The sequence below is a fragment of the Pteropus medius genome, unplaced genomic scaffold, assembly GCF_902729225.1.
Source record: "Pteropus medius unplaced genomic scaffold, Ma_sr-lr_union100, whole genome shotgun sequence".
Lineage (NCBI taxonomy): Eukaryota > Metazoa > Chordata > Mammalia > Chiroptera > Pteropodidae > Pteropus > Pteropus medius.
The window spans coordinates 5794556-5821329 of record NW_024342473.1 but is presented as its reverse complement, the minus strand read 5'-3'; the positions used below and the strand labels follow the sequence as shown (position 1 = coordinate 5821329).

At 34.4% G+C, this 26774-nt stretch overlaps 1 protein-coding gene across 7 annotated transcripts in view; it reads left to right on the top strand.

The window, feature by feature from the left end:
* Positions 1 to 18472, top strand: part of TBL1XR1 (TBL1X/Y related 1) — a 143179-nt gene extending 124707 nt beyond the window's left edge. For all 7 annotated transcript variants that reach the window (XM_039865085.1, XM_039865088.1, XM_039865081.1 and 4 more), the window contains 6 exons: positions 5112 to 5233; positions 5386 to 5460; positions 8785 to 8912; positions 9480 to 9645; positions 12710 to 12811; positions 13684 to 18472. In XM_039865085.1, coding sequence (XP_039721019.1) covers positions 5112 to 5233; positions 5386 to 5460; positions 8785 to 8912; positions 9480 to 9645; positions 12710 to 12811; positions 13684 to 13710 — 620 coding nt within the window. In that variant the 3' untranslated portion in view covers positions 13711 to 18472. The remainder of the gene's footprint in view (positions 1 to 5111; positions 5234 to 5385; positions 5461 to 8784; positions 8913 to 9479; positions 9646 to 12709; positions 12812 to 13683) is intronic.
* The last annotated feature ends 8302 nt before the right edge of the window (positions 18473 to 26774 follow it).

The window sequence follows — 26774 nt, the reverse complement described above, 5'->3', positions numbered from 1 at the left end:
TGCAGATCTTCAGAGTACTCTGCATAGCTTTCTCCTTTCTAGTACTCTGTCTTATGAATTCTAGCTGCCTTGGTCTCCCCAGATTCCCAGCTTTGTTTAGTCAGCTCAGGAATTTCATTGACTTCTGCCTAGGGAGATCGCTCTTCCCTATGCCAAAACCTGAACATTTTTTTCCAGATTGTAATCTCGGGCAATTTTGTGAACACATTTTTTGTTGGTTTTCCTTCTCTCAGGAACAACTGTCTTTTGTTGCCTAATGTCTAGTGTCTTGAACTGCTATTTTATATATTTTGCATATTTTTTGGTTGTTTGGTGCAGAAGGTAAATACGGTCTCTGTTACTCCACCTTGACCAGAAATGGAAGTCTACCATGCTTTTTAAATTACTATCATTTAATTCCTGTACTAAATATTTTCCCATGTACACTCTTGCATAAAGCATAAATCATGGCTATAGATGTGTTACAGTGAGCTACCACTTCATATCCATTAGGATGGCTATGAAAAATAACATGTTTATGAAGATGTGGAGAGATTAGAACCCTAATACTTTGTTAGTAGATATGTAAAATAACACAGTCATTGTGGAAAACAATATTGCGGTTCCTCAAAAAGATAAATATGGAATTACTATGTGACCCAGCAATTCCGTTTGTAGGTATATATTTAAAAGAATTGAAAGCAAGGACTTAAAACAGATTCTTGTACAGCATATGTTCATAGCAGTATTATTCACAATAGCTAAAAGTTGGAAACAAGCCAGTGTCCATTAATAGGTGAATGGATAAACAAAATATGGTTTATACAAGCAGTGGATTATTATTCAGCCATTAAAAAAAAAAATGAAGTTCTGGCACATGTTAAACCATTCATGGACCTTATACACATTGTGCTATGTAAAATAAACCGGACACAAAAGGACAAATAGTATGATTCTACTTATATGAAATAACTAGAATAAGCAAATTCATAGAGACAAAAAGTAAAGATTAGAGGTTATCAGGAGCTAGGGGTGAGAGAAAAGAGGTGTTATTGCTTAATGGTTGGTTACAGTTTCTGTTTGGGGTGATGAAAAAATTTTGAAATAGTAGTGATGGTTGTATAACATTATGAATATAATTAGTGCCATCGAATTATACACTTAAAATGACATTTTATGTTATATGTGAACACAGTATTTAAAAATTAATAATATACCAAAAACCATTGAATTGCACACTTTAAATGGGTGAATTTTATGGTATGTGAATTACATCTGAATAAAGCTGTTTAAAAAAAAAAGAGTAATAAATGCCTTTCTTCCCTTTCCTCTCATTACCTTTTTAACTTATGAAGGATGCACAGGTTAACAAAAATAAATCAGAATTGGACTCAAAAATCTGAATCTTAGCTTCAGTGTTTGAGAAGTTTGTGCAACCCTGGGAAAAATAACTTTTCTTAGACTCTTTATCATGTGTAAAATGAGATTAGTAATAGAAACACACCTCTTATATATCACTTACATAAAAGTACATTTCATGTTAGAGGTCTGCTTCTATCCTAAAGAACTTGTTTTATTTTAGGAATAAATTTTATTGTAGGAATAAAAATAAAGTAAGGAGGTATGTATTTTTAGATTATGCCGATCTATAACCATTGTATCTTATAGCCAGGTATACCACAGAAACATTAATCATACAACTCATGTTGCAGCATTCCCCAGTTTCACCCCAATTATCTCTACGTGGTTATACAGTTTGTTTTTGTTTTTAATCTAACAGTTTATTTGTTTGAATGCTACTTCCTATTTTCTCAGCCTCCTGTCTGATATTTTGCAGACAGCTCTATACCAAATTCATACCCTGTTACATCATGACAGATACTTGACCTTCTTCATAGCATTTATTATACCTTTGATTGTCTTCTAAATTAGACTTTTCAGACCCCTTTTCCTTGCTTCTTAATACTTGAACATATTATTTACCTAAGAAACATTTTGTTAAAATTGCTTTTGAAATGATATCTTAAGTAATAATATTAATGTCAGAATGAAAGTGTAGTGTAAGTAGTTCCTGAATCAGATTCCAGGCACAAAAACAATCTAAACCAGGTAATCCAAGAAAGGGAATTTAATACAAGGAAATAGTTGCAGAGGTGTTGAAAGAGTGAAAAACCGAAGAATATAAGGTAACTCAGAGTTTAACAACTGCTGGAAACCTAAGACTGTAGAGAAGGTGGCAGAGTCCAGCTGCCCAGTGGGATTTGCAACTTTAGAGAAGAGGCTGCCTGGCAAGAACAGGCGTCATGGAGTAATAATAGCCGCTGCCAGAGAAATGGGAGCAAAATCTTCTGTCTCTCTCCTTTCTCTTGACCTTGGGCTCTCGATGGTGTCTTCCACTGTATGAACCCTTCTAGAAACCATGTACGCACTGGAGCCTGGGATATGTAGTTCATGAGAGTCGGCCACCTGGGTGCAGAGCATAGGTGAGCAGAATGTGGTAAGGAATGGACTTCAGAGCAAGGTGACAGATGAACAGGGCATTTGTGTGCGTTGCTCTAAGTAGGGATGCGCACAAACAGCATCACAGTTCACACATGGCGCTGATCAAAGTTGGCCTGTATTTTTATTTACCGGCTGGTTTAAGTTGGATTCTCTCAGAAGCAGACCTTGAGCCAAGCATTTGAGTGAAGTGATTTACTAAGGAAACCCTCCCAGGAGAAACAAGTGAGGAGTTGTGGAAAGCTGATGGGAAGGGGAAGGAGCCAAGGAAGGGAGCAGTTTCTGGTGAAGCAGGCCCAGTCTCAGCGTGATAGCCAGAAAGGGCTCTGGAGTGTTTATTTACACCTCAGAATTTTTCTCATCTTGAGCCAAGAGTGTTAGGTTTTTTAATCCCTCCCACTCCCAGCTATATACCACCAGCCATTGGGTACTAGCCACCTTTTGGAGGACATGGACAGCAGCGTAGTGGGGTAGTTCTCTGAATAAGTTTGCCCGTGGGAGCTCTGAGCATGAAAGCACTCAGAAGCTGGGGAATGGACACACAGCAGAGGTAAAGAGGCTCTACAAGGGAGGGAGGAAACCAGAAACACCTCAAGTAGTGTTGCCTAGAAATAGTTACAGCCTGACATTCAGTCCACTTGCCAGCTCTAAAATTGTGTCTTAGTTATTTAAAAAAATTTTTTTAATCTGGTGGGAATTCTTAGAATTTGAAATTTTGTACAAAAGGTGAATTTATGTTAATATTTTTATATACCACTATACTTTCCATAAGGTTGTTTTGGTAGAAATTAAATATTTTTTTTATATAGCCTCAGATTTTGTACCCTCTGCATAGAAAGCTTCTATTAAATATATATATATATATTTTTTCATCTTATGTTTCTTTACGGTCTTAATCCAAGTAATATCCCAATTCCCAGTTTTTCGTTGTAGAAATATACCCAAAGCTAGTTCTCCTATGATGTCTGGTCATATTACTACCATTAGCTTCCTTGAGCTGTATTCCAGATTTGAGTATTTTACCTAACTTGTCTTTAGCCAGGTAATAAAGTCAGTTTCACTGTTGCCCATTTTCCTTTGTCTTTTTTTTCAAATGTCTTGTTATAGTCCTGAAAATCCAGATTAAATATTTATCAGTCATAATGCTTTAATTCTTTTTCCTTTCTTTTCGCTGTTTCTGTCCATAGTTGCAAGCCCTCACACATGACATACTCCTTAGCTTATCAGTTTGACAGTGCTCAGAACACTTATTTACAGTATGTTTAGTCTCAACATGGCCAGTTACTGTTACAATTACATATAAACAGGGTTGTTTTGTGTTTCCCTTCCTGTAGATACCAGTTCTCACTTTCTTTATTAAAATGCTTTATATCTTTAATACTGAAGATAGACTGCTTAAATTGAACTTTCCTGTTTTTCTCCTTTTTTTTTTTTTTTTGTTTCCTCTAAATAGTAAACTTGTTCTACAAAGGGCCAGAAAGTAACTTTTAGGATTTGTAAGCTATAGAATCTCTTGCAGCCTGTGAGGTCTGCCTTTGTAGTACAAAAGCAGCCATAGATAATATACAACCTAATGAGCTTGGCTGGGGTTTAAGAAAACTTTGTATGTGGACACCGAACTTTGAATATCATGATTTTCACATTTGTGGGTCTTTTATTGATCATGTTTAGGCCTCCTGCCCCCCACCCCTACACACACACACCCCACTGTAGCCAAATAAAATGAAAGTTATTTTTGGCTAATAGGCTGTAGAATGTCCCCACCCCTGCTCTAAATCCATTGTTTTGAGTATGCTCCTACTGTTTAATCCAATTACTTGCTGTTACCTTAATATGCATTGCGTACCTAGCTGCAGGGGAAAAGGAAAGGACAGAATCTTTAATCATAGCAGAGCTAAAATAAGTATTAAATGCCAGCCAGTTTTTGGGCCTCTGAGGTTTTAAATGTAAAGTGACATAGATTTTTAAGATGTACTTGACAAAAATCTCTTTAGAATAAAATATATTTGAGATTTATATGCAATATTCCATTTATCAGTTGAATAGATACTGAGAATGATACTTATTCTGTGTAATATTTGCCTGACTTGTAATTTACAAAGTACTTCCCACACACATCATCTCACTTGATTTTCACAGTATCCTTGTGTACTAAGCTTAAAGGTTTGATCTCTGTTTTCTAGAGGAGGAAAATAGCAGGAGAGGTTAAGTCACTTGCTAGAGAGTAGCGGAACCTTGCAGGGCTTTCTCGTTCACTGAACACTCAGCTGGATTTTAGATAAAGTATAGCATCACATTTAATTTTATCATTTACAAATGAGAAACCAAAAATTCATTGCTAGTAATACAGAGCACACTCTCAGGATCACTAATCTGATTACCAGGTCAGTGTACTTGAGTATTTGAGTTTCTATTAGGCTATGTCTGATGTAGGGACAACTGAACTGAAATATATTAATATTTTTTATATTTAGATGTCATAATTTAAATTTTATTACCTTAAAAAGTATAAAGTAGAATGTTTACATTTCTGTCAGCATGCTTAATGTCCAACCATCCATAGTTTAAAACTAAGGCTCTTAGATTTCAGTACATGTGGAATGAATGCAAACTTAGCCTTTTTTCCTTTTCAGCACCAGCATTGGATGTTGATTGGCAGAGCAACAACACCTTTGCTTCCTGTAGTACAGATATGTGCATTCATGTCTGTAAATTAGGACAAGACAGACCTATTAAAACATTCCAGGGACACACGGTGAGAACCCTCCCTTTTCCCCCCCTTGCCCCCTTTGAAGTGATTATGATGAATAAGTAATATTTCAGAGTGGTTTTGAAGTATGTGTGTTTAACGTCCAAAGAGCAACCCAGTCTGTAAAATGAAAATGTGGTATTTACTGTTACTTTTAGAATGAAGTAAATGCTATCAAATGGGACCCAACTGGCAATCTCCTGGCCTCCTGTTCTGATGACATGACTTTGAAGGTAATTTGGATGGTGGGGAGAAGTGGGGTGGAGATGTCATACATTGTGGCTGCTCTGGCAATTTGAGCATTGTTGAGAATGTCTTATGGTTCACTGAGTGCTTAAATCTTTTTTTTTTTTCTTTTATGAAGGATTTCAAATGTTTGAAAATAACATTTCCCATTAAAAAGGATGGCTGCATAATAATTATGATACTAAGAAATGTGCTGTTATAAATTGTGTTCACTGTTAGGAAGTCATATATTGTTACGATAAGTGTATTTAAACATGTAAAGATTTGACTAATATGCAATGAAGATCTTTGTAGCGTTCATAGATTTGACTGTATTAATTTGATTTTGCCTGTGGAGTTAATGTATATCATCCTTGCCGGGAAACTGATAGATAGCGGAGAGAATCCTTTAATTGGTGAGTGAACCTAGTTGACATGCCAGCATCCACAGCTCAACATTTATGTTTTTCATTATTGTGTGGCTAAAAGCAAAACTAACACCTATGCACATCACATACCACCAGTTAGCGAAAATAGGCATTTCTAGATAAAGAACAACCTAATACTAATCTCCAAAATTAATGAAGCCTTTTCCTATAACATGCTAACTACTGAAAATAATTGTATCCTTGACTCTGCAGTGCCAGTGACTAAAGACATGATGACCTTTTCAGTTAGCATAATCATTAGGGAAAACTGCTTTTCCTTCTCCATGAGCAGACTAAATGTAATCTTGGTAACCTGGTGATTTTCTTCCTTAAATACCTGCTGCATTTTTAGTTATTAGTTTTTTCTCAAGCCTAGGCTCCCTTACAAACATAGCTAGTAAAAATGCATTTCTTAATGCTTTTCTCTCCGAGTTTACTTTTTATGCATGTGCATTATGCTAATAAAATGAAAAAAAAAAAACCTTCTGGAACAGAATGTAGCTAATATGAGAATATGAAGGAAGGCCTATGGTTAGAGAGCCTAGTGTCATAGATTGAGTTGCAGCTAGAGAGAGTTTGACTAGGAAGTGTTAGCTTTTCTTTGTCCTAAGAATAATAAAAGGTCATAAAATTTTAAAGCAGAAACTAGGAGATAATGTGTAGTAGAGCCGTATTCTGGGAACAAAGAACATCAGACAGGTAAGAAGATCATGTCAGGCTTGAACGTTGCCTTTGAGTCAGTCATGCAAGTAGAGGTGCTAGTTCTCTAATGCTCAGAGAACTCTCAGCTTGACATAAAAATATAGAGTTTCTCAGCAGTTGTGTGGTCATTCAGAGCCATGGGCATAGACAACTGTAGGTATAGAGTAAGAAAAGAAGGAAACTTTAAAAAAAAAAGTCTTGAGAAACTCCAGTTATTACTAGCTCGAGAAGAATAAACTTTTTTAAAAAATGAGAAAGAATGGTGCAAGTGGAAAGAGTGTGTAGAGAGGAATATTTCAAGAGGGTTGTGGATGGGAGTGGTCAGCAGTATCAGTGCTGTGGAAAGGTCAAATGAAATAAGTTTTGGAAACATATCCTTTGAGTTTATTTACATGAAGTTTTAAATACCAAGGATACAAAAACCCTATGATATTGCTTCATTATCTCTAATTAGTTACATTGCAGAAGTGTGAAGCTCAGCTAATTTTTGTTTGCCAGCAGTTGGGGTTGGTGTTTATTTTTGGCAAGATTTCTCCCCATGTCTTTATCGAATGATTTTGTCAGAATTACTCTCAGTGTAGGTTTGTCTTGATTTTTGCTCAAAAATACTAATGAATTTTTAATCTATATAGATAGGCATATTTTCAACTCAGAGGCTTATTTGCTACTTGCCATTTTAACTTTATTGCTTTGTTACTTTTCATGGTTTCTATAAATGATTTAAATTTCTTTTTATTATAGTAAAGAACACTTAACATGAAGCCTACTTTTAACAGATTTTTAAGTGTACAGTTCAGTGTTGTTACCTGTAGGCACGATGTTGTACAGCAGATCTCTCGAACTGAAATTCTGTATTCCTTGAGTAGCAACTCCCCTTTCCCCCTTTCCTCGGTGTCTTTTCTTTGTTTCTGTGAGTTTGATTCTTTTTAGTTACCTCATATGAATCGAACCATGGAGTATTTGTCCTTAAGATTTATCAGTTGTCACATATTACAGGATTTCCTTCTTTTTAAAGGCTGAATAATATTTCCTTATATGTATATACCACATTTTCTTTACCTGTTCATCAGTTGGTGGACACTTAGGTTGTTTTCCACATCTTGGGTTTTATGAATAATGCTGCAGTGAACAGGGGAGTACAGATATCTCCTTGAGATCCTGATGTCAGTTCTTTTGAATAAATATTCAGAAGTGCTGTTGCTAGATCATATGATAGTTGTATTTTTAATTTTTTGAGGAACCTCCATACTATTTTTCACAGCAGCTACACCATTCTGCATTCCCACCGACACTGTGCAAGGGCTCTCATTTCTCCACCTTCTCACCAACATTTTTTGTTTTCTTTTTAATAATAGCCATCCCAACAGGTGTGAAGTGATACATCATTGTAGTTTGATTTGCCTTTCTCTGATGATTATTAGTGACATCGAACACCTTTTCATATACCTGTTGGTCATTTGTATGTCATCTTTGTAGAAATGTCTATTCAAGTCCTTTGCCCATTTTTAAATTGGGTCATTAGTTTTTTTGCTGCTGAGTTGTAGGAGTTTCTTATATTTTTAAAGGAATTAACCCTGTATTGAATTGAATTTATCATTTGTGGATATTTTCTCCCATTCTATAGGTTGCTTTTTTAAAATTTATTGTTTCCTTTGCTGTGCAGAAGCTTTTTAATACTATATAATTACCCTTGGCTTTTTTTTTTTTTTTGCTTTTATTGCTCATGTTTTGGTGTCATACATGAATCATATTATGTTAACTTGCTTATCCGTTTACTTCATTGCAAAATATTTTCCGATTTTTAAATTTTAAAAGTAATTTATAATGTAGATATTTTATTTATTTAAGGGACAGCATAAAAATTAATGCCTTAAACATTTTAGAAACATTACCCAGGAGCTTATTGAATGTTAAAGTTTATACCATATGAGGCTATCAGAAGTTATCTTACAACTGCAGTTAAATCAAACCTGAAGCTTCACAACAGTGAATATTTGGAAAGGACTTACGGCTAATTTGCCATTTTAAAGAGAGAGATAAATATATTCTACTACATCTTAACTTCTTTCCAAATATCCTCTTGATCTCTATAATCATTGTTTATAGTTATACCACTTATGGTTTCAATTGGCAAGATAGTATTTTAAATATACCTTTTGTATGGAAAAATAATTATATAATGTTTTTTTCTCTTTTGATTAGATATGGAGTATGAAACAGGACAATTGTGTCCATGATTTGCAAGCACATAATAAAGAAATTTATACTATCAAGTGGAGTCCAACAGGGCCAGGGACAAATAATCCAAATGCCAACCTTATGTTAGCAAGGTAATATTTCTGTTTTACTGCTCCTTTTATAAGTCTTCTCCAAATAAAACTTCTAATAAATGTGACAGGAAATTAGAGAAGATTTCATGAAATGAGAACGTATCCCGCAAGGAATATGTTTTTTTTAATGGGAATTTTTAAACAGAGTTGTGTTATTATTTCAGGTCAAAATGGATTTGGAGGGCAGCAGGATGAAGGGGTCGAGGTATCAAATATTAGCCGGTGATATCAAATATAGATTAAAACCCAAGTAATTGAGGCACAGTGCAAAAATGTTTATTCGATGTTTAAAAAAAAGATAGTTTATAGTCAATACAGTGTTCAAAAGTATGGATCAATATAGAGGAATTATTTAAAGAGCAGAGAATACAATGAGTTAGCTTATTTATATTTTCCAATTCAGGGACTTGGAGATACCCTTAAGCTCCCTTTTCTCAAATATCGATATGCTTTTCATGAGGAATGCATGGCTAGCAGCTATTAGGAATGGCTGAATATTGTAGATTGTGGGTGAGGCTAAAAGTATTTTATTACTTATAAAATCATATTTTTTTTCTCCCTTGTCAGTGCATCCTTTGATTCTACTGTTAGATTATGGGATGTAGACCGAGGAATTTGCATCCATACTTTGACAAAACACCAAGAGCCTGTGTACAGTGTAGCTTTCAGTCCTGATGGCAGGTATCTGGCAAGTGGTTCTTTTGACAAATGTGTGCACATCTGGAACACACAGGTATGTCTGAGTTTTTTAAATAGTCCAGTAGTCTTATATTTAGTAAGCAGCATTAGCCCATACGAATGTTTCTTTTCCTTTTTGGTTGTCATTCCTTTTGTGGCATTAATTCAGTTCTTAGTTTTTAAATGAGTACTGTATTTTTTAATTTACAGCTAAGTAGAGATTAAAACCAACTGAGGTTATATTTTCAGAATTTAGAAATAACTTTAAGTTCTTTGTTTTATTTTTTCTAACAGTTTTGCACACAAAATATGAGTTTAAAATATGAGGCATTTATTGATATATAATTTCATAATTTTCTAAAAGAATTGTCTTTGGAAGAGCTATATATGAGCAGTAAAAATATGTACTAAAGGATAAGATTTTATGGCTGAACACAGTGATTTATCAGAAACAAACTTAAAATTATACTAGTTTTTTAGGGACAGTGCTATAGAGAGATCCTTTCCTAAAAGTGGAGAAAATTGCTTGTTGCTTTATTTTTTCCCTTCTCAGTGTTTTAGTTTTTGTGCTCCATATCTTGTTTCATTAATAGCAGTCACTTGACTCGCCCCACTTCTCTCCTTCAGTGATCAAGCTCTTTGCTGGTTCTAGTACAGACATAGTAAGTTATTTGGGCTGTTTCTAGTACAGACATAGTAAGTTATTTGGGCTGTGCAGCTGACCATCACAGTAGGTCAGACTATTTTGCATAAATCATCATTTTCAAATATTATTTTTCATTAAGTTATATATTCAAATGCCCCCCCCCAAAAAAAATATAAAAGGTTATTTTATTTTTTCATTTATACTTTTAACTCCCTTGGAATTTCTTTTTAATGGTGTGAGGTAGAGGTCTAATTTTTATCTTTTTGTGAGGCTAACCAGTTGTGTCAGGACTCTTTGTTGTCCCTCTTCTGTTTTATAATACCACTTCCTTTGTATACCAAGTTCTTATGTGAGTTATTCATGGATTCTCTTGTATTCCATTGATAAACTTGTATATACCTGTATCATTAGCATAGTTTTAATAACTGTAACTTTGTAAGTCAACCCTAATTAAGTCTTTTTTTCCCTTCATTAAAATTTTATAATTTCTTTATAAAGACCTTCCGTTTTCCTAATTTATTCTGTTTTATGGATTTTATTGTTATCATGAATAGCATTTTTAAAAAAATATATTCTTTTTATTTACTTGTTGCTTGTGTTTGGAACATTATGAATTTGGCGTATCGGTAGTGAATCCATCGATCTTTCTGTGCTCTCTTATTAGTTCTAATAGTTTAGATTTCCCTTTGGCTTTCCTTTCACTTTAATCTTTCTGTTGTGATTGACTTAGCAGAGACCTTTTAGATGTAATCTCTAGGTAATCCATCTGTTGAATACATTTTCAGTCACTCATATACTCCATTGTGAGAAAATAAATTTAAATGAAATTTGGGTATAGAACTGTAGAATTCTAACCGTTAGGTATTTAAGGGCATTTGAGCAACTATCCATACCATATTGTTGTATCGCTATTGTCTATCAAAAATATTTTACCTTTTTTCTTTTAAGTTCGAAAATAGTAAAATGCATCTAGTGAGTTTTTGGTGCAGAAAAAAGTTATCTTCCTTTTGTCATATATACATTTAGTTTTTTTCTTTAATTACTTGGATGATATGTTACTTAAGCATTTGCCAGGTCAATTGTTGAAGTCTGTTCCGAACATATGTGCAGATTTGAGTCAGTGCTGATGACCACTTGGCCTTTGTTAATGTCATAGCTCTGGCTTGTTGACCAATCAATTATAGATTAATTCAAGCTTAGCAATTGGTAAGTACATTTGAAAGACAGTTTTTGTTTTCTTAAACCCCAAAGTTGACTGTTGTATAGATTTTACTTTCTATTTATTAGCAGATTTTGGATTTTGTTGGTGCCATTCCTTTCTCTCCTAATTGATCACAGATACTCAAGACCTACCATGCTCACACTTTTTCATTGATCTCTTAAGTCGTTAGAAATTTTAGGTAGGAAAAAAAATTTTAATTTTAAAAAATTTAGAAAAATTAAAAAATTCAAAAACCAGTAGAGCCTTCTCAGTGTGATAAGCTATAACAGTGCATCTACAGTGTTACCAGACTGACTTTGAAGAGGAAAGCAAGGGAAGACAGTCTTCCACCTTAGTGACTAACTTAGGGTTGGTTGTCTGTGTAGGTATTTACAAGGTGCATGTCTTGCTGCTATGTTGTTTTTAGGTGGATCTGCTTCCTCTAGATTGCCTGTTAGATAGCTTTCAAAGTAAGAGACACTTTCCTGGGTTTTCACGGCAGAACACCGGAAACATTTTTCATTGTTTTCCAGTTTCTCACAGCAGAACCTCTGACCTTTACCTTGTTTAATGACTGGTTTCTTAGGAGAATCCGTTTTTGTATTGAGCTTTAATTATTCAGTGGCAGCTGAATGATTTTCGTTTCCATTGCTGAAGGAATAAAATAATTTAGTTATAATTCAGCTAAATTGATGATGAAATTGTGTTTCTCATCATACATTTTAAAAATTTTATATCTTTCAAGAATAATGTACATATATTTATTCTTTTAGCTTTTTTTATAACTCCTATAGCTTAGGCTGCTACTCAGTAAGTATGGAGTAACTAACAGACTTAAACTAGAATTGACTTTACTAGTTTGTTGTAAAGCTTCCTCTTAGGATGTTTGTCAAAGAAATTCCGTTTTAATTTTGTTTCTTTATGTGTTGGCCAAACTCATGATCCTTCAATAACAATGGCAACAATTTATTTTAGATCATGCATCGAATGTTTACTTTTAGAATGTTAACTCTGTCAGAGAGGCCATGGTTATCAATATTGGAGAAACTCAGTGTGTGTGTAAATGGTTTTTTGAGAGCAGACTAGTGTTATCTTTTTATAAGAAGGTAATCATGTCACATTCCTAGTACTTTAGAGCTTATATTTATTTTGGAGTTGAAGCTAAATTGTATCTCTTATTGCTAAAAATAAAGCCATATGATATTTTTATCTCAATATTTGGATTTATAAGAGTATATGTTATTATTTTTAAGATTATGTTTTTTTTTTTAGACAGGTGCTCTAGTTCACAGCTATAGGGGAACAGGTGGAATTTTTGAAGTTTGCTGGAATGCAGCAGGAGACAAGGTTGGAGCCAGTGCATCAGATGGTTCAGTAAGTAAAATACAATGTTTCCAAAGGGATGTCTCTGTGTGTGTGTGTGGGTGTGCGCGTGTGCGCACAGTGAATACATATGACTTAATGTTCTTTTCAAAATAAATTTTATGATATGGTATTGATCTTTTTTACAGAAAGCTGTATACTTTTCATATTTATTTTATTCAAATAATATAAACAAAATTCAGGCTATCTTTGCCAAGAGAGTATTTTCATAACCAAGAAATGGACAGTTACTTCTAAAACAAACCTTTACTAGTGAAATTAAGTGTAGCAGCATTCCATTCTGAGAGAGATTGGAATTTTCGATGCCTATTTCTACCTTCTCTTTCCTGCAGAAGAGTGCTGGTGGCCTGGAGAAAGGGGGATAGAGGCAGTTGAGTCCTGCATTGAGGAATGTGTGATAGAGAGACTTTCAGGATGAGGCTGGCCAGCTCTTTACAGAAATACTAGTTGTGGCTTCCAAAGCTCTGAAAGCAAAGGGAAGATGGAAAGGGTACAGCCATTAGCTGTTTACTGAAGGTATAGCTCAATATAATCTGCAGTATCTTTTGTTAAGACCCAAGAGATAGGAAACGGTCTGTTTTGAGCATATGTTTTCTAGTTTTTAATTAACAGACAGTAAATTTTCAAAATTTTAGTCCCAGTTCTTCCTTTGTAGTGTTAGCCCATGGCTGTTTCCTCCTGCTACATAGACTATTTATCTGGTTTATTTTGGTTAAGTGCCCATTGCCATGATTACTGTTGCTTTACCAGTTTTGTGAACTTAGAACTAAGAAATAGATTCCAAACCGTAGTATAGAAAGGTTAAGCTAAAAATGTACGATGAAATTCTTAACACACCGGTTGATTATTTTAATTTCTTACAGGTTTGTGTATTAGACCTTCGGAAATAGCGCTACTAGTTGGAAGCCATGGACCGACTATGAATGTGTACATAGCCAAAATGACTGTCCCTGACCCATGTACTGCTATAGTCCCACGTGAACCATGGCCAGTCCACTACAGCCAAATCTAAAAGAAATATATACATACAGTGTATATAAACAAAATTGCACCCTGAAGATGACAGAATTTTGTCACAGCTTGTGAATTCTGTTCACCAAGTGCTGGAATCTAATCTGCTGTGCCCCTAAAATAGCATTTAGAAGTTTTGGATATGAAAAACAGAAGAGAGAAAGAAATATGCGTTATAAAAGCAGCCCATACATTTACCAGTTTTTGGATACTAATGACAGCCTTGTTTCTCCCCCTTTGAATCAGCAGACACCATGGATTATATTCTTTTTTTCCCTTCAGTAGTTGAGCAATTTGTATGTACAGAGAAATGGACTTACAAAAACCTGCAACAGTAGTTTGTTCTTGCTTTTAAACTTTGTTTTTGGTTTAGTTTATGGATGCATGAAGTAAGGGAGTGAATCAGTTTCTTGTTTATATTTTTTCATCTTTTAAACAAAAAATTCTTAAAAATATTTTAATTCATTCTTTTGAAAACATAAATGTTTGGTACATTTTATGGCTCCCAGAGCATATATTCAATTGGTGCATGTTGTGGAAGGGGAAATTGGAAATTAAATGAAAATATATGACTTTGGTCACGTCAATCTGTAAGACACATCAGTAAAAGGGTATTATGCTCTGTTTTTTTGTTTGTTTGTTTTGTTTTTGTTTTTTTGGTGATGTGGCTTAAATGCAGTAGTTTTTTGGGGGGGACATTTCTGCCAATTAAAGACTAGAAGGGCACAAAAAAACTTTTTTAATACCATAGAGAAGATACATTAAAAAAAATCTTCTGATGTTTTGTAGCCATAACTAAATTATGGTTAAAATGTGCACTATTGTGAAAAGGAGCAAAGTAGGTTTGGGTTTTTTGTTGTTGTTGTTAATTTGTTTTGCTTTGTTTTTTTTTTTAAAGAGATTAAACTGTTTCTGGATAAGGATTAGCTTCTCCAAGTGTCCATCATTCTGTATAGAAGCTTAAATATGTAATGTAACCAAACTCCAGTATTAAAAATCTCATGTTATTTTCCTTTATACAAAGCAAGATAACGGCATATAACACTGCCATTACATGGCAAAATGTTAGCTACCTTAGTTTAAAAACAATCTTTAAAACAAAAGACTTGCTTCAAGGTGTTTTTAAATAGCAGTGGTTCCCGTTTTTTATTTTTATTTTTTTAAAGTATAATTGCACTAACCTCCCTGCTGCTCTGATTCTGCATTTGTGGTACTAGTGACTACATTTTTTTCAAATATAGATAGATTTAAGCTGCTATTTTTTTTTTCCCAGTAATCACTACTATATCATGTCTTTTACTCTGTTTATAATATCAAGTATCTTCTTAAGAATATAGATATCCAATCAAACCTCTTCTTGTGCTCATGCAACTAAAAGCTAAAATTTACAGAATTTACAATGATAGCATGGGGCTGTATGTGTGATTAACAGGGTTTGTCATGATTAAGAACCAGTGTCAATTTTGAAGAGAATAGTTGTCCAATTTATATCTCAAAGATTTTAATTAAGAGATCACTTATTATCAAACTTAGCAAATTTATAACACTATTTTCGTCACTAATTATTTTGAGGCCTTTACTACTAAAATTTTAACCTGTGTTTTAAACAAACTGATTTAACCCAAGTAATGCAGCTTTGATTTTCGGCATTTGTTGTTTTGCTATTTTTATGGAACAGCATTGATTGAAGCAAGTCTTGGTTTTACTAAGGTAGGATAGCATTTGCTATTGGTAAAGAAAATAAATACACTTAATTCCATAATACATTGTTATATGTACCCCAGTTGTTGTTAGTGGGGACTATGATACTGTAATAATATTTTTAAAAATTTACATCCAGAAAGGCAGTCATTCATGATGGTTTTGTGCCAGCAGTTTTTAGGGTTTTGGATCACATTATAGATATTTAGAACTATTATCCTGTGACTTATGTAGGAAACCTAATATGCTGAGTATCTGGCACTTGAAATCCTGCTTTTATTGCTGGAGGTCCACATCCGTGGTTGACCTCTGTTGTTGTTTTAAAAAAATAAATAAAAATAAAAAAATCTGTGCAATAATTTTTAAATGTGCTCCCAGGAATAGACACAAATGTTTTGAGTATGTTAAGCTGCATTTTCCTTTAGCGATGCATTTGTCAATTGCACTGAATTTAAATCTGAAAGTCAGAGGTGATTATTGATAGTACTTTTGTATTTTGATATGGACAATTTATTCATTTGCATACAGTTATTGACTTTTTCCCAGCTGATTAAAAGATAGTCAAGAAGTTCTGCAATATAGCTGCCAAAATAGACAGCTAACATTTTTGTTATTATCACCTTTTTTTTTTTTAATCTTTTAAGTAGCTATTTTACTTAAGCATAATAGCCACAATAGGACATATAAAAGATTATAAATACAGAGCTTTATTATCCCTATGTCTTGGGTCTTTTAAGTATAAACTTTTATCTGGAAGGTATCCATTTTGTAGGCTTGGGTTCTTTGTGAACATACAGTTTATTTTTGCTGCTGTTCTCAACATCATCATTGCCTGCTGATGTGCCACGATGCTGCTCCAATAGACAAAAATCAGATTGCCTCTTAATTTGAGCAGTAACATGATTGTAAGAGACCAAGTTTCACAGCCTGTAAAGTTCTATATTTGAGGTTCTTGCTCATTTTCCCTTCTGTTTTTTTTCTGAGAACTTATTCCTGAAGCTCAACTGATTCCAGTAGATTTTCTGTGATATTCATTATATATCATCGTTGTATAGGCTACTGTAAGAAACTTACAAGGAAAAATAGAAAGGAAAACTTGAATGAGTAGAATACTCATTGATTAAAAAAGAATAAAGAGCAGCTGTCACTCTTAAACATCATAAAGAAATCTTTCTTCTTCATGTAGGAAATCCTATAAGTTCTTAACATTTGTTCCAAGCCCCATTTTCTGTCATTGATCAGGTACCATCATTGACTTTCAAGTGACTTTTAGAGGTGGTAACTTTTAATTTCCTAATAGGTTTTAGAGTGCATTGAATTCTGTTTTAATTATTCTCTAGGCAAGTATGTTTTAGAATTAAACACCTTAACAGATACTGAAAGTGCCTCCTTTTGTGGTGTAAAAAACAAATTATGGTGCAAAAAGTAATCATTAGATTGAATTACATGAAGGGGTTTTTTTGCTTTTTGACATATAAAAATGTCAAGAGAAAGGCCAAAGATTTGTACATTTTCACTTATAAAGCACTCCTTTTTTCCTTAAACTTATTTCTGTCAAATTAGATTTAATGATAGAGTACTATTTTTAAGGAGCTGTTTATGTAGAATGATTTTGTTAAGAGTAATGTAAATTATTATTGAGTAGAGGCCTGAAGAGGAGTATGCATTTTTGCTATTTAAAGGAATCACAAAGGACCATCCTTATGTGTTTAAAAATGTTGTTTTACTAGAGAAGCAGAAAAATAAATTTCAAATACAGTGCTATTTACTCTTCCCAAAGCAGTTTTCATTTTCTTAAGCACATTGCACATTTCTATAGAACCTGTGTTTATCCTCACATGCTAAGGATGGTACTTGTATTTGGTGAATTACTGTTGACAGTTTCCACAGAAATCCTATTTCAGTGGACCAACATTGTGGCATGGCAGCAAATGCCAACATTTTGGGGAATAGCAGCAAATCTACAAGAGACCCTGGTTGGTTTGTGGGTTTTTTTGTTTGTTTGTTTGTTTGTTTGTTTCCCTTTTGAATCAGCAGGGATGGAAGGAGGGTAGGGAAGTTATGAATTACTCCTTCCAGTAGTAGCTCTGAAGTGTCACATTCAATATCAGTTGTTTGTTTTTTAACGTGATTCTAGTTATTGTAGATGAGAGAGAGAAAAGAGGAAGTGTTCGCTTTTTTAATACACTGATTTAGAAATTTGATGTCTTATATCAGTAGTTCCGAAGTATTAATAGCATTCTTTATTTCTGCCTTTACTTTGACAGTGTTGAAGCAGGGTGAATAACTAAGGCTTCCCACCCCCACCCCAAACCCCACCCCCCAGTAAGCTGTTTCATGATGTTTTCTTTGGAGTTTCTGAATAAGTTCAAGAAAACATTCTGCATGTTGTATCTAGTCTGATGTACTTATCCATCTCATTAAAAACAAACAGACTGCATTTTGTAGCTCTGTAATCCCTAAATACAGAAGTAATTTTCTTCTTTCCTGACTTTGACATTGTAGCTATACTGTTCTAATTTTGATTTTTACAAATCCTTTGGGTCTAATTCTGTGAGCCTACCTATAGCACTGGATTAAAATGTCTGTATCATTTCTTTAGTTATCCAGTTAACTTTAAAACTGTTGTAAAAGTGTAAACCAGCCCATGACAGTTTTTTGTACATGTTAAAGAACTTTATTGTTCAGTTTTCATGGTTATTGTGTAAGGAAGACTGATTATAGATGTTCTATGCTGTCCTGGACCATGTTAATTACACTTACGATGTCTTTTGGTTCCACATCACAATGATTTGTCCCCAATGACCCTTTTATCCTTTCTAGGCACATTTTTTGTTGTTGTTGTTGTTGTTGCAGTTTCCCTTTGCATTGTATTGCTTTGACAACTGTAATTTGAATCAGATCTGAAAGAGGTCCAGAATAAAATATATTTTGATATTATGTTGGCTGTGTACATATATAAAACCTTTGATATCTATGTAGTTTGTATAGCCTATTTAGTAGTAAAGAGAGAGGGATGCTATTTCTTGTTTACAATTTCTTGTTTACATTTTAATTGCATTTACCCCTCCAGTGTTCTCTTGTAGAATAAACTTTTTTGCTCTGAGTTAGCCTTCATAACATATAACATGTCTTTTCTCTCCCATACTGGTGTTACCAATTATAACAACTGCCATCAGAACCCAGACCACGGTTTTCATATATTGTTTTCCAAGATATATACATTAAAGTAAGCCCATAGATAAAATTACAAATTTTACTATTTTATTATGTCTCGCAGGAGATAAGATTTTTTAAATGAAGGGATTATTTACTATTTTTATTAAAGAATAATAGAGCATTTAATCAGCTAAGGAATAATTACTTTGGAATTATTTTGAAAAATCAATATTGTATTTAAAGGACATTGTTTCACAAAATCAAACTAAAAGAGACCTCAGATTCATTTGCTTAGCATGCAGTTGAGCACTAAACAATATACTGAAGATTTTTAGGACAGGATTCTCAACTTCCTTAATGACATTTTTCTGCGTATAAACCTATTATTTAATAATTTTCTTCCTTAGCTAGTTGCTTATGTTGCAAATGAATCTTATAATCTATTAGGAAAGATACTAGGCACTTTCTAGTTTTAATTAATCCCAACTCCTTTAGTTACTTAGAGACTTTTAAATAAAAGAATCATTGATCAGATTTGTTTTGTTTTGTAAAAACTTATATTCTCCGGGTCTTTTATCTTTTACTTCCATTTCCTGAAGCAGCAACTAATACAGGCATAGCCTTGTCATGTTTTATTAAATGATAAGCTACTGTAGTTGCTAGAACTTTCTGACCATCTTTCATTTTCAGAGGGTTAACCTTTATTGCATGGAATAGATTGTTAATAATCTGCATTTTACACTTTTTCAAAAAATGTTGGTCTACTAAGGATTATGAGGTCAAGCTGAAATCAATTTGAGTAGCCATAGAAGGGGTTATTTTTAATTTCATACTTATACTTTACAATAGATCAGATTTCTTACCTATGATTATACATAGCAGATCAGATTAAAGTTTACTGTTTCCTTAGTATATTCATTTGCAAAATGCAGTGGAGGAAAAGACCATGGACAGTAGTTTAAGGTGCTTTTTCTCTGCTGTACCAAAGTGCTCTGTCAACAATGAAATGTTAACCCTATGCTACTTTTTCTGCATGTTTCTTCTCAAATGTCATCTCAATGCTATTTGTCCTAACTTGTAATATTTTTGTATTAAAATTTTTAGGAGTTCCTTGTAATTTCTTTTTAATTTAAAATATATTAAACACAAAGTGTTTAGTAAAGTACAGAAGACAATTATTAATGTTTCTTGGTTGTTGGGTTTGTATGATCAAGCGTGCAAACAATTCACATTTTAAGAACTAGGACCAGTGGGGTGGAATCTACACAGAAGATACTGCAATTATATTTTTAAAAAATTAGTATGTTATACTAATCCAGTATCAGAATGGGCTGCTTTAAGAGAAGCTGCACTACCAGAAACACCAAAAGCATAGGTTGGAAGAATACGGGGCAGGACTGCTGTGGAGGAATTCAAGCACTGAATAGATACCTCAAGTAAGTGAAACACTCGAATTAAAAATCCAGTTGCAGTGCACTTATTCTGAAATCATCAGACATTTGATGAAAACATCAGCTTTCAGAATCTCACATTAACATTAGGGGGTTTTGAAAGTTTTACACCTTGTCAGGTCCTTTTCCACATAGGCTTTTACCGACTTTAATTGCTATATACTACTTGACTAATTAGGTTAATTATCCAGTTTTCCAACTTGAGGACCAGAGGAGTAATATCCCTTAGTAAAGGAAAAGGAGGAGCTAAAACTGCACATTTGGCATGAATATCACAACGAAGACCTAGAGTCATCAGATAATTCATTCAAATTCAAATCGAGTTTAATATGATATAAAAATCTAACAATGCAACATACTTTAAAATATTTCCAGTGAAGTGGTTGAAATATTTTAGCATATGGAAATAAGTTTGAAGCTGGATAAATGTGGTATTGAAGTAGATGAACTCTTGTGACCAATCAAGATTAAATTAGAGGTAAGTAAGTTTTACTTTTTAAAGAATTTTAATTAACATAGAGTCCATTACAACCCTTTTAAAAACTAAGTTGCCTGGCCCTACCCTTAACTTACTGGCTAATGTGATAGTACTAGGTATGTTCGCTTTTTTAATGATTGTTTGTATGCCATAGATGGCAGATGGGGAAAGAAGCGGTTGTGTAATTGGCATACTGAATATTTTACATGCTTGTAAAGAAATTGAAAATTCATAAATTCCCATTTCCAAACTCTCAACCAGTTTCACCTCATGATAGCCACTGTTAATGCTTTAGTATGTATCTTTCCAAACATTTTTAATACATACTTTAAAAATTACATAAATGGGATTGTAATATTGATTTCAGAAACTCATATTTATTTCACTGATATCAGGGGCTTTTGTCCTATAAGTATAAATATTTCCCCATACCATAGAGGTCAAGAGCATTCTGCCTGGCTGTTTTGAGACCCAGCTTCACTGTTAGCTTCCTGGTTTTCCCATCTGTGAAATGGGGCTAATGGTATGAGGTAGAAGGATTAATATTGTTAACATTTAAAGCCGTTAGAGAATAGTGTCTGGTTGTAGAAAGCACAGTATATGCTACCATTATTTTGATTTTTAATAGTTGCATTATATGCCTTAATTTAGCCCCTATAAGGTACATTTACTTAATCACTGTCTCGTATTATAAATTGGTGCAATAAACAGATATTTGTGTATTTGTAGGAGAAATTCAACAATTGATTCTGATGCACACCTCTGGTTAATAGGAACTTTCAAAGACTTGCCATTCACCCATTTTCTGTCATTAAATAAATGTTATTTCAAAAGGAGTCATTTAGGAATTTGTATAAGGGAGATTTCTTGGAAAAAGTGCTTTTTATATTTACTCAAAGTACATACGGGAACAAGAGAATAATTTAGGCCAATAAATGACAGTTGTTTGGCGGGAGTTAGAAAACTAATTTTTTACACCTATGTTACTAGTCATTAAATGTTAAAGATCTAAGTTTTGATAAACATGGAAGAAAATATTTCTGCCACAGAAATATACAGATTAAATTCAATTATTTACTTCGTAGAACTACCAGCATATTTAATGGCATATACTAATATTGCTGGAAACTAAATTCCTAGTCCATGTGCTGGAACAGCAGACATTCGTTTTTTTCTAGGACGTTTTAAAAAATGCCATTTACATTTTACCTTCTCAAGTCTTGGATCGTTTTTTGTTAACTTTTTTCAGGAATTTTTTTTTATTGTTTAATATCTAGTATGTTCCCTGAAGTGTGTTCACCACTAGATATACTATAGTAAACAAGAAAAAAAAAATAACTCGCTTCTTGTATTATAAGGGAAGATAGTTCATGAAATGCTGCAACAGGAAATTAGGTTGAAGCATCTGAAATTGCTGTTTGAGTCAAAAACTGCTAAACACTGGCAATTTCAAAAGCCGACAAAATACTGTGTGTAAATGCCAAGGGGTACCTAACAGTTAAGGGTGTTGACCCCTTAGACTAGGAGAGCTCGCCTGGCTATATATGTCCCAGGATACCCAGTAGGACTCTCTCTAGGGTCTACACTGCACTTCTAATGACTTCTTTTATGTCAGTCTTAACAGCGATCGCTATAATTTTAAATAGTATGTACACTTGCGCTTATTACCTTAAACAAGGTCCATTGATTTCTTACCTTGAAAGGCAGAGAGATTAAATACTTACTTCATCCTCACTTCAAGAGGTTAGTTATAATTTTCACTATTAAAGATGATAGGCATATTTTTGCTGTTACTGCTATACAACACAACCAGGAATTTGTGCCAATCCGTGTGTCTGTCTCCTCAAACCTCACCCAGGTGTCCAAATGCAGTTACAAGAAACCATGTGAATTAAAGTACCTCTTCATTAATAACTACATGAGCTTCTGCCATTCAGTTCAGCTCTAGAGAGGCTGGTTTGCAGTTTGTGTTTTAGGGCTTTGCTACTGAAAGTATAGCCAGCCTGTCAACCTCACCTGGAAAGTTGGTAGAAATTACCTCAAGTACCACACCGGGACCTAACGAATCAGAAGCTGCAGTTTAACAAGATCCCTCAGGTAAATTGTATGTCCGCGAAAGTTTGAGAACTACCTCAAGGTTTCTGAGTCAAAACAGGATCTTCTCTCCCTGCTCCTGTCCTGAGTGGTCTGAGACTAGACATCATAACACAGTTGCTGGTCCCGATAGGGGTAGAGGAAAGGAGGAAGACGTCCCCAAAAGGGACTCTGACAGCTTACTGATTAAGACACAAAGTAGTAAAGTGTTTACACCAGCTCTCCATAAGTTTCTAATGCACACAAACTAGAGAATCACTGCTGCCATGCTGAAATCCAGCGCCAATGTGGTTTTTCCCTTCTTACAGGTAATTCTTTAATACCCGGATTCCCAAGTATTTCTTGTCCTTGAAATTTAATAACTTCTCAGGATATGCCTAAGTATCAATGATTTCTGAATCTGTCCTAGAACACAGCTACTGTAGTAGGTAGAGTAGCCACACATTTACTTTTTTTTTTTTTAAATCCACATTAAAACTTTGAGTATATCTTTCCTTTTCATGATATTTTGTTGAGCCTTGCTGTAGGCCCAGCTGAGGTTAGTAATCATGACTATCCAATGGCACCGATCTTCACCATCGTCTGATTTTTCTCCAGTAGTGCTTCACACGCAGGCCAGGGAAAGGCGGATGTCAAGTGGTGATAAGACTAGTGGGGTCAAGGAGCATTATAATTTGCTAGAGAATTAGCACTCGAAGTACTCCTAAGACGTGGGGCCCTATGATCATCAGAATATACCTGGGATAGGTATAGGTAACATGAGGAAGCTCAGGTTTCCGGTGTGTAGGGAGGTTTCCATGCATCTGGAAGGAACCAATGTGAGCTAGTTCAAAGGAAGGGTAGCTGGCTTAAGTACGCCTGGTGTGTAGGCTTCCTGGGAGAGATTAGAAGCCTGCTGCAATGAGGGCCTGTCAAATGGATTATAGTTATGGTTGCTCCTAGTCATCAATGAGAAATTGTGGCAACGCCTAGAAGGAGGAGGGCTGGAGGCTGTCAGGAAGCAGAGGTGTTCTGATTAGCAATTGTGAATTTAAGTGGCTGAGGAAACTTTGTATCCTGCATTCAATCACATTCTCATCTAGCCATGCTGAAATACCTGTACCTCCTGTAAGGTTTCTTCTTCCCCTTTATTCATGTCATTGCCTCTTCCTGGAATGCCTTTACCCGCCTCCCCTCCCCACCCTCATTTGCTTAATTCTTAGTTGTTCAATCAAGTCAGATGTTCTGGGAAGGCAGGCCACCCACCTACTCATTGCCCACTCTCTTCTGCCTCTGCTTCCACTCTGAGCTGTCCCTTCCACTCTTGCAACACCCTAGACATAGCTCTGGTTATAGAATTGCTTCCTATCTCCGCTCATTAGACTGAGTTACTGAAGGGCAAAACCTATCTGTTATACTTCTCCCTGGATCTCCAGAGCCTAGAACAGTGCCCAGAAAATAGTAGTAGTTTGATTAATTTGAGGTATTGACAAGAGCAGGAAGGCACTCCTGGAGAGTAAATTGTAAAAATGAGAAGGTGAAGTACTGTGTGGAAAAAAAAAAATAAAAAAAACCATTTCTTTCCTAGAGATATGAGCTTTACATCTGAACATGTTTCTTATCTGGAAGAAATACCTAGGTAAAATATCTTGCTTTTAAATTGTTTTAAAGATTAGCAGTCATATAAATCATTTAGTGCTTGGCATAATTGTGCTTTTGTATGTGGCATGATTACTGTTGAAGTTACTATTTTTATTATTAATGTGCCAGAGGAGACATTTGTTTCACAGGTGGTTGTAATTAGATTTACAACACTTCTTTTATGGATATGAATGTCCATAAAATAGTTTATTGAACAAACTTATTTGCAATTGTATTTTGTTATGATGCGACTTCTTAAAACATACAGTTTTTTGCATGCACCCTAGCTGGATGATGATGCTGACATGCATGTGTGTCTGTGTCATCAGTTCCCTTGTGTTACTTTATCTGTATTCTTTAATGTCTTGCCATTAGTCTCTGCTACATTTTTTTCACCTGCATTGTCAAAGAATTGGAAAATGAATGCACTTTTAAAAGCGACTCTGTGCCAAACATCCATTTTGTAATCTATTATTTATAGAAAAACATCAGAAACTGCATCAATATTAAGAACCAAATTTCTAAAGGCAGAGTGTTTCACATTTTACTTTGTTTTGGCTTCTATTTCAATTATCTCATTTAGATTTCAAGTTTGAAACATTAATCAAGGTCAAAGTAGCACTATACGTTTGTGTGTGTTTGGTTACCTTTGTGTTTCAGGTATTGACATTTTGTTTTAACGTATTTTTTTTTCTTATAGTAGTAATGCTCATTTTAGAAAAATTCAAAGTGAGAATAAATGGTGTGTATAAAGAAAGAGAAAAATTATAGGTGTAAATTTTTTCTAGTTTTGAGCAAGATTCTTCAGCTCTGCTAAGTATCTGCCTTTTAACCATTTCAGAGAGGAATAGGGCATCCTGCTGACTTTCATGGGACATGTAGCATGAGTAAGAAAGGGAAAATTTTTACCTTAACTAACAGATTTTGGAGTTCTTTGTTATTGTAATATATTCACTCTCCTACCTCTGACCACCTAGACAGTCTCTCTTGTAGTAGCCTCTGTTAACTACGTAATATTCTACACACTTAACTATGCATTTATAAACATGAACCAGTAAATCGTTTTAACATAAAGAGGATTACACTCTACTTTTGTATGTGTGACTTGATTTTATTTCATTTAGTATAGTAAACCATCTTTCCATCTCATTCTTTTTAAAAACAGCTTTATTGAGCTCTAATTAACATAAAGTACATATTAAAATTACACATTTATGTATTTTGACTGATGTAAACACCTGTGAAACAATCACACTTACAAAGCGAACCTATCAACTTAAAAAGTTTCCTCTTGCCCTTGAATATCCCTCTTTCTTAGCCTTCCCTGTCCTGCTCCTACTTTTCTCAGGCAACCACTGATTTGCTTTCTGTCACTATAAATTGACTTACATTTCCTAGAATTTTATACAAACGGAATCATCGTGTACTGTATTGTAGGCAGGAGGGTTTTTAACTCTCAGTGTTATCCTCACAGTTCCTCTAGTGATTCATCAGTTATGGTTCAGGTTTTCCTGCCCTGGCACTGGATCCCGTGGCTGTTTCTGCTCTTGAGTTTCTGCTTCTATAACCCGTGACTTCCTGTATCTACTCTGTCTCTCCGTCTTGGAGGCAGAGGTTTGCCCTGTGTCCTATTCTCTCTTAAGGATCCAAAAAAGCTGTGATATTTTTCAGTCTGTTTAGATTTTTACTTGTTAGGACAGAGCAGTAACTTCCAAGCTTCTCAACATGTGGGACTGGAAACCAGAAATTATCTTTTACTTTTTAAGGGCCTTTTGTTTACACTGGGCCTGCGTGAATAATCCAAGGTGATCTCTTTAAGGTCAGATGATAAGCAACTTTAATTCTGACTACTACCTTGATTCCTCTTTCCATGTAGTATACTGTATTCACAGGTTCCGGGGATTTGGAGGTGGACATCTTTTGGGGTGTCATTCTGCCTGCTTACCATACACTGCTATCTCTCTTTTTCAAAATCTATTTTAAAGAAGATGAAATATTAAGGAATATGGGGTGAGAAATCACTCCTATAGCTAAGCAAGTATTGCTGAATAATACTTTAAAATGCTAGGTTATGTCCAACCCTTCCTTTCATTCCAGCAGATAGCTAGATAGCTCTTTGTTCATTGCCTGAGAAAAGGTATATGGGAGGGCAAAAAAACAAATATTCTCCAAGTCTTTGAGTTTTGTTATTCAAAAGCTCAAGTTCTTAGGAAGACTTAGTGGATTTTTAGTTATAGTAAGAGTGTTACAAAGACACATGAAGACACTTTTTTCTTTTTTCCAGAAGCACAAAAAAACTATGTTTTAATAAGAACCCATTGCAGATTCTGGAATAATTGCTGCATGCATGTCCCTAGTCATGTTGGACTTCTTCAGTTTTGGTTGGAGTAATGTGTGTTCCACAACACCGATTCTAATGTCCATCTGAACTGTTTCTTGC